Source organism: Lolium rigidum, chromosome 1 (assembly GCF_022539505.1).
Source record: "Lolium rigidum isolate FL_2022 chromosome 1, APGP_CSIRO_Lrig_0.1, whole genome shotgun sequence".
In the NCBI taxonomy this organism is placed as follows: Eukaryota; Viridiplantae; Streptophyta; class Magnoliopsida; order Poales; family Poaceae; genus Lolium; species Lolium rigidum.
Window position 1 is genome coordinate 37,636,445 of NC_061508.1, and position 8,808 is coordinate 37,645,252.

The 8,808-nt window shown below is 41.7% G+C and overlaps 1 protein-coding gene across 1 annotated transcript; it reads left to right on the forward strand.

Annotated features, from left to right (window-relative positions):
* The first annotated feature begins 511 nt into the window (after positions 1-511).
* LOC124671340 (choline/ethanolaminephosphotransferase 1-like) lies at positions 512-8,054 on the forward strand. The gene is made up of 18 exons (XM_047207725.1): positions 512-648; positions 1,685-1,694; positions 1,781-1,831; positions 1,924-2,001; positions 3,620-3,695; positions 3,822-3,844; positions 3,936-4,036; positions 4,560-4,654; positions 4,752-4,826; positions 5,008-5,077; positions 5,364-5,427; positions 5,879-5,919; positions 6,006-6,090; positions 7,028-7,090; positions 7,189-7,247; positions 7,342-7,394; positions 7,583-7,655; positions 7,735-8,054. The coding sequence occupies exons 1-18, from the start codon at positions 512-514 to the stop codon at positions 7,754-7,756; spliced, it is 1,176 nt and encodes a 391-aa protein (XP_047063681.1). The 3' UTR covers positions 7,757-8,054.
* Positions 8,055-8,808: the final 754 nt, after the last annotated feature.

An 8,808-nucleotide genomic window follows, 5' to 3' on the forward strand; every position in this document is an offset into this window, starting at 1 on the left:
AACACACAGCTGGGCACCAAACAGCTTCTTGGTCCAGCTTGGCTGAACGCACCCGACCCAACAAACATATGGTAATATCTGAGTCCAACTTGTATGGGGTGAGAAAGTCTCACCTGAGAAAGATAATCTGTGGTGAACCGACCTACCAAACACACCCTAAGTCTGAATCAAGACACAAGATGCCCTATCTCTCACAAAAAATTGAAACGGGAAAGAACAGGTGTCGGACCCTGGAACCGAAAAGGCTCCCGTGCGGGGCAATGGAGAGTGGTGGGGCCCGCACCCTGGCAGCGGTGTCGTCCTGTTGATTGCTCAGTCGAATAGGAATATACTCCCAACTTCCCTCCGCCTCCCGATCTCGCCGCCGAACCCCCTCGACTGGCTCACAGCACCGCGATCCAGCACCCTCCCGACCCTTCCAGAACCTTCCCAACCCTCCCCAAAACCCCCTCCGCCTTCGGGACCCCCGCCGCAGTCGCCGCCGGCCACGCCCCCCTCACCGCGAGCGGAGATGGTGTACATCGGCGCGCACGGCGTGGAGACGCTGAAGCGATACCGCTACAGCGGGCAGGACCACTCGGTGGTGGCCAAGTACGTGCTCCAGCCCTTCTGGAGCCGCTGCGTCACACTCTTCCCGCTATGGATGCCGTGAGTCCCCTTCCGCAACTCTGCCCCCCGCTCCATTCTCTTCTCTAGCGTGTATCGTGGTTAAATCGTTAAGAGTAGATGCGCTAGCAAGAAGGACGGTGCAGTTTGGGAATTATGGGCAGGCTCCACAAGCTGTACCCCGCACAAAATCGCTTTGAAGGAACATTTGAACTGAGGGCTGAGGCAGTTTCAATATGACTGATGAAGTCTTGGTTCTTATGTCAGACTCCCTAGAACTGTGTGGATTGGCAATTAGTTTCTATATTAGCTTAATCTGTCCAGTTGTAAATAGTCAGTGGTTTGCTCTAAACAGAAAATGTGCAATTACATGCCTGCCCACTGTAGAGAATGACCGCTCTTCCTTACCTGTAAAATGTGCTTGATTGGTTGATTCGCTTGTATAACCAATGGGCAAAGGGTTTGCCTTAAGCAACGGGTGACAAAACGAACAAACTTGATGTTCCTGCTATCATGTTGTGGATTAAGAACTAGCAAAGACTGATGTTAGACCCTTTTTCTTTCTTGAACATGCGCCAAAATGCAAATTGTACGGAAACTACACAACCACAATCACTGTGCCGAGCAAAACTGAGTGAAACACTGAACATTTAGAAAAAAAAAATCAAAGAAGGAAAAAACAGAAGCTTACTAGGAGCAAAACTACGAAGAAAGGGTGATGAGGGTGTGATCTGGAGGGTGGGCATGCAGGAGCAGGGCTCAGAGCTCATTCGCGCCTACCAACCTCCACTGACCTGGCTCGATGAGGATCTTGCCGACCAGGTCCTGGCAGCAGGGGACTCATTATCAAAGACGCACACATTTCCCTGCCGCCTAAGTCTCCTCATCGTTAGGATGGTCACCGACCTGAGATAGTGCACCTTCATAGTGCTACATATGCATAATATATAGTAAATGAAATCTAGTCTTGGGTAAACTGCAGATAAATGCTTTCAACTCCTTTTTTATTCTTTTATTAAACAGAACTTCTGAACTAATTTATCTTTTTCTTCTATTGCATGTATGGACCAACATATAGACCAAATATGGTAAGAGATTGATCAGCATATTGTCAATTCTTCCTTGGATTCATATTACTTAGTGCAATCAGTGGTGATCCTTTCCAAAATTTCAGATCACGCTCACAGGATTTATGTTTCTACTTACATCTGCGCTGCTTAGCTATGTGAGTATCTTTATTTATTTTGTTCACCTTAAGATGCATTACACCTTTTTAGGTAATGTCTTTTTCCCCACTTATAACTCTATTTTTCACAGATTTATTCACCCCACCTTGACACAGCTCCCCCGCGGTGGGTCCATCTTGCTCATGGAGTACTCCTCTTCTTGTACCAGGTGTGTGAGATTAAGCTTCAGATTTCAAATGGATCTATTTCTTGCTCCAGTCGATACAAAATTTTCCTGTTTGGTTACCAAAGAGTATCGTTATATTGCTTAAGAAAGAGTGTTCAATGTGAAATTTCCGTAAATACTTGCTATTATTGCTTATCAGTTGGCTTAACTTCTTACTGTGACACGAACTGTGAAATCTACGGCAAAGAAGGACGTTGTGTTGTTTTTTCATACTCCCACTGCCCTTATTTAGGTGGCACACACGTTTTCAAGGTCAAAGTTTGACCATCAATTTGACCAACCAAACATGTGTTGTATGTCACAAAAAGTATACAATTGAATTCATGTTCAAATAAAGTTTCTAATGGTATAATTCTTATGACACATGACTCATGTTTTATTGGTCAAATTAATGGTCAAAGTTAAATCATGAAAAACGAGGGTGCCATGTAAATAGGGACAGAGGGAGTTTTTTTTAATATAAGGGAGTATTGTTATTCAGTGTTTGCACTTCGCACGGCTCATTTTCGAGAGAAAAAGAAAGCACAGCCACCTAATTATATAAGTTTTATCTCGCTAAGTGGTTGAATCTGGAGCAATATGCCAAGTACTGATGTACAGTTGAGCTTACACCCTTAGTGGGCAGTTCTGATTAAAATTAAGCCTGTTGTTGCTCTGTAGACGAATTATTTTGCTTGAAAGACATGCATACAAATATATAAGTTGGTGAGAGTATGGAGTATGCGGTTAAATAAGGCGTGCCTAGGCGCGCGCTTCGACGAGATGGGCGCTAGGCAGAGGCAAAACTAGGAATTAACGCCTAGAACTTTTCTGAACCTTGTTCTAAGCTGGTTTATCTGACCGATGCAAGTACAACTACCCAAAACACACCAATAATGCCCATATCTAGACTGTGGTAACAATTTGCCGTCGTATTCTATAGAGTTATCTCTAAGTGGTCAAAGTTTCAACAATTTCCTTTTGACAACCATGACATTTTCAACTTACCTGGTGTATTTTCGTCTGCCATAGTGCCCTGTGTCTAGGCTGTGGTAACAATTTGCCGTCGTATTCTACAGAGTTATCTCTGACAAGTCGTTTGGAAGCCAGGCTTTCATTTCGTTTGTAGCATTTTGAAATGAATACATGTATTCATTTCATTTACATTGTAATTTCAGAAATAGACACCATTTTGGTTGCCACAGGAATTACAAATGACAGCAGAATTCAATATTGAATTTGTAGAGGCTTTCATAGAGAATCGCAAATGACAGGTCTCAGCTTGGAATTGTGTTTACCCATGGGGTCATTTTGCTGGAATTGCTAAATGAAATGACGGCCCAATTCTGTGGCAACCAAACAGCCCACCTATGGAATTCCAAAATGAATTCTAGGATTCCAGACCCAAATGATGGATACCAAACGACATCTCGAGTGGTCTTCAGCAATTCCTTTTGATAACCACACATTTTCAACGTACCCGGTGTCTTTTCTTCTGCCATAGTGTTCTGTGTTTATTTACCCCCTTGTCTTCATTTATCTAGAGTTCTACTTAAACTGGAACTTATCATGCCATCTAAGTTCATGGGCTTCAATTGATGGATTGTTTTGTTCCTGCTAGACTTTCGATGCTGTTGATGGTAAACAAGCGAGGCGCACCAGCTCATCAAGTCCTCTAGGAGAACTTTTTGATCATGGTATTTATTTCCCTCTCTCTCTCTCTCTCTCTCTCTCTCTCTCTCTCTCTCTCCCTCTCTCTCTCTCTCTCTCTCTCTCTCTCTCTCTCTCGTGACCTTACACTGTGCAAATTTGTCATTTTGCAGGATGTGATGCCCTTGCCTGTGCTGTAAGGATTTCTTTTAAGACCTTTCACTTCCTCTTACAAAAAGATATATCTATTATCTATCTTGACTGCGTTCATCCTTATGCTGGGTTAGTTTGAAGCTTTGGCCCTTGGAAGCACCTTGATGTGTGGAAGGTTGACATTCTGTTTCTGGATTGTTGCTGCTGTTCCATTTTATCTGGCAACATGGGAACAGTAAGTCCCTTGGAACTCATATTTGTGTGCATATTCCACATCTCTTAAAAAAATGATCTCTTGTCCAAAATGTTCCCTTTTTTCATTTCATTATGAACTTGTGACCTTCCTTCTGTAATAATGGGTTTAGACTCCGTAATCCGTACATGCTGCAGCATGAAGATTGATTTTGTCGAACAATAGAACTGAATCTTTTCTGTGTGTCGTATACCAGTATATGCCACCAAATGTATGGTGACTTATTGGTAATTTTCTTCACAGTTGAGTTTCAAATTGGCATATTACATGTATCCATTTTCTTATCACTCAGTTTATTGTATTATTTCTTCTAGTTCTTTTAGTGATCACTGATCACATAAGAAACTTAGCATTCAGCTCAACATCTGCTTCCTGAACATTCAAAATGCTGTTTTTTTATGTTTGGTTTCTCATCATGTTTGCTACTTCACAATATTTTCTACTGCATTGATTTGTTGAAATTCTTCTTGCTGTTTACTGACGCTTGCATTTCTCATGCTGCCAGCTACTTTACAAATACACTCATTCTTCCTGTAATAAATGGACCAACAGAAGGCCTGATGCTGATTTATGTCTCCCACCTCTTTACCTTTTTTACTGGTAATTTTCCTAAGCAGGACTTGATGTTCACATAACTCTGCGTTTATTATGTTTTAGTATATTCCTTTTAGATAACCACTTCTATCTCCCGATCTAGGTGCTGAATGGTGGGCGCAAGATTTTCGGAAATCTATCCCCCTAATTAGTTTGGTTCCACTTCCGTTTGTTCCAGGTATGTTGCTTTAGGGACTAACATATGCATCTCAGTATATGTATGTACAATTTGCTTTACTCTTTTCAGCGCAAGAGTTACAGCTTACATTGGCTGGCTGTATTGCCAACATAGTACACATATACTCAACGTTACTATTAACAGAAACTGCTTCTGATTTTGTTTCTTTCACTTTTATCAGAAATCCCCATGTACGTTATTGTGCTGATTCTTATGATCCTGTTTGCTGTAATCCCAACAGTTGGATCCAAGTGAGTTCAAATCTCTCTATTTTTGTTTTTCGAGTAACTTTTTTCACAGGTCCATCACATGAAGTTAACAAATGACTGATTCATATGCCTATTGTGCAATTTTTCATACCCAAAACTGCTGTGACATTTATCGAATAATTGATTCTTGAAACGGATTAGTATCTTGTAAGGAATGTGTTTGTTGCATTTATTGCATGTCCACGTAACCTAATAAACAGCAGTACAACACTGCTACATATGTCTTTCTGATATTCCTCGCTTAAACACTGATTCTCCTGTTACACAGTATCGGTAATGTCCAAAAAGTTGTTGATGCACGAAAAGGAAGCATGGAACTAGCATTAGCAATGGTAAGTTCTTGGAATTCCTGTATGTAAAATACCTAAAGCTGTTAATATTTGAAGTTGTAGAAGCTGTCTTGCGCTAGAGTCCTTTTGCAAATTCCAGGCCATCAGCAAGCAATGATTTGAATATTATTTGCACATATGGATAGTTTTTTGTCACTTAGCTTGTATATCTTTGCACATCAAAATTACAAGTGCATAAGATTGTACAAGGAGAAAGGACTAGTTCCTCCTAAAGCTTATAGACCACTAGAGCATCTAAAATGGCAAAGTCAGGTCTTAGCTGGTGAGTTAATTTTATAGGATTTTTTTTTTAAATCTTTGACGAGTGCTCATTGCCCACATTTTTTTTGAAATAGTCTACATTCCTGATTTAAGGAACAATGCCATTTTTTTTTGTTTTATCTCACTATATTTTGTGCGCCCTTGATGCTGAGACTTTACATCTGGCTTGCAGCTCCTTCCATTTGTTGTGCTGTTAGCTGGAGTTGCTGTCTGGTATGTGAAAATAATGTCTTCTCATTGTATATATTGCAAAATATAACTCTGAAGGGAACACTAGTTTTATTTATCTTGTTGTGCAGGTGTTATCTTTCTCCTTCAGATATCATGAGGAACCAGCCACATCTGCTTGTGATCGGAACTGGTTCTGCTTTTGGATATTTGGTTGTAAGTTGCATTTTGTTCTTAGGTTCCTTGAATCTGAATTGCTGAGTATAGTTAGTAATATGCAATAATGTACTTTTCATATTTATTGGCCTGCTAAAACGCAAGCGGCTGCTTTTTTTTTCATATAACAGTGTTGCAGATTTACAACTATGCATATGAAAAAGAAAAAAATCTTGAGGTTCACTAGCTCCATGGTTTTTATTTGTAAAATTGAATTCCTTTTGCTTTTTGGGCAATCTGATTAAAAAAGCAACAGTTGAATGTAGGTTCAGTGTCCCACAAGATCGACTGCCTTTTAACCAAAAAGCATGCGCCTGTGGAGCAAACAAACCCTTATTTTTATCCCTGACATGAATTTAACTCAAAGTTGACTAAGCACTCAAACAGACAAAACTAAATGATTTTTGATGCATTGGTCTGACCCTTCCTTTAGATCACCTGGTAGTAGACTACACATGATTACGATGAGAATTCTCAGTTCAATGTAAGTTTGTTTTTATAGATATGATGTGCATCCCTTAATCTGAAGGCACTTTGACTCTCCTTTGTGATCTGAAATGATAAATTCAGAAAAGTTCATGCACGGTGTGCAAGTAAAGTTATATGGGGGGAACTGGATAGGTCTTATGCACCTGGACATATGGAATTCGTAAAGCACCTAATGACTTGGGTATGACTAACATGGAGAAATAAATCACCTTACAACTAACATACACCACAGATGCAGATAGTCCTGTGTTCCTCCATGTTATTTGTCCTATTGCATGTTGCTTTTCATGGTGAAACAGTTTCTCTGTTCTTATGGATGGACTTAAAAGTGGGTCTAGCATAAACTAACCAATGATCATCAACAACAACATCAATGCCTTTTTCCCAAGCAAGTTTGGTAGGCCACTTGTTTTTTCATATTATGAATGAAATTGTCATGCATGGACAGGGAAGGATGATACTTGCTCACTTGTGTGACGAGCCCAAAGGTCTAAAAACTGGAATGTGCATGGTATGCCTGTTGCTTATACTGGTCTTATTTGTTTTGCTTTGCTGCATACACAGAGTGCAGATTAATACAAAATAATGGCCAAACATCTCTTGTTTCAGTCTCTGGTGTTTCTTCCATTCGCGATAGCGAATGCTCTGGCTGCGAAGATTAACAATGGGTAAGTTCCTTGATGTTCGCTGCGCCTAGTAATATCAACATTCAATTGTACCTGTGCGGAGTTAAGCTAAAAGATGCATCGTTGTTGTTGACAGGACCCCTTTAGCTGATGAGCTTCTGGTTCTTGTTCTGTACACTGCGTACACAGGTGAAGTGCTTCTTTCACTCTTAATTTAGTTTGAAACCTTGAAAGCTGAAGCATGTGGCCCCTCTCAGTTGAATAGCCTTGCATCTGTCTTGCAATCGTGAAGTGCCATGTAGATATCTAATCTACCACCTGCTTTGCATGTGTGGTCATGACACACTTACATCTCATGCCTTATTTGTCTGCAACAGTGGGTCTGTACCTGCATCTTGCCGTTTCGGTTTGTCACGAGATCAAGCTTGCTCTTGGAATCTATTGCTTCAGGTCCGGGAATCTCTCACCTTATCGCACTAGTCTTGGAAGTGATCGTATCTCAAGACTGATTAATTTTGCTGTTTGACAGGATAACAAGAAAAGAGGCTTGATGTGTTTGAACTCCTACCTCTCATGGGGTGCGTGATTCAGCTACATTGATATTGTCTGCTAATCTAGAAGTGTGGCGCAGAACAACCCATCCCTGCGCTCCGGAAGAGTCCTGTCTCTGGGATATCACCGTCAGCAGTCATTGAGCTTGTATTATGCAGATAGATACAGATCTTGTGTGGACAGTAACGCAGAGCTGTGCTAGAGTAGCACATGTACATTATGTTATGCAGTCGGTGTGTAATGTACGTCACGGTTGGCAGGAATTCTTAATGCAATAGCGTTGTTGATCTGCAGACGTTATATTTGTTGAAGTCATGCTTGCTCGTTTGTGCAATGGAATTTCGGCCTCTTGTAGAAACTCGGTGCCATTGGGCCTTCTAGCCAGTCGCTCAAGATCATCTACTGGGCCGTTCCGGCTTTCGTCATAACAGGCCGGCTCGATGATAAGCAAGCCTTGATTGGGTGATGGGCCTGATGGCCTCTTGTTGGACTGCTCGCGTCTAACTCGCCGACAGGACGCTCTTCCGCCCGCAATGCCGTTTCCTGAACCGGCAAGAGAACAGTACAATGGGGACAAATCATCTGTCTCCATAACTCCTGCAGGAGATGGCTAAACAGTGATGCATGGGTTCATGGATCCCATCTGGAAAACTGGGTGCATTCCATGGGAGCGTATCCGTGGGGGCGATTAATGTACCACATTTTTCCCTTAAAAAATAAGTGAACAATAATTGTGGCCTTTTGGGACGGGCAGAAAACTAGATAGTACTCTCAGTCTACGAGTTCGTTGTAGACAGCAGCTGGCCTCCCATTGTGAGTTGGGGCATTTCCAGCGGCACCGTCTAACTGGTTCTGGTTCATTTGAAATGGTTCACGTGGACAAGTCGATAGTTTGTGCATGCTTCAGTGGCGCGATCCAAATTGATCGACTCATGTGTACTGACCTATCCGTCCACTAAATTTGAACCACAGATAAATTGGGCGGGATAGCATGCGCTTCCTCCCGCGTCCTCCCATTGACCACCCCCCTCCCCATAGAAGGAGGATGCAG

What these genes read in the sequence shown, in the direction of transcription:
- LOC124671340 (XM_047207725.1), top strand. Translation starts at nt 512, where the DNA reads ATGGTGTACATCGGCGCGCACGGCGTGGAGACGCTGAAGCGATACCGC. An exon ending in TGGAACTAGCATTAGCAATG is followed by an intron (nt 5,428 to 5,878) that starts GTAAGTTCTTGG and finishes TCTGGCTTGCAG; the next exon opens with CTCCTTCCATTTGTTGTGCT. An exon ending in CTTGGAATCTATTGCTTCAG is followed by an intron (nt 7,656 to 7,734) that starts GTCCGGGAATCT and finishes GCTGTTTGACAG; the next exon opens with GATAACAAGAAAAGAGGCTT.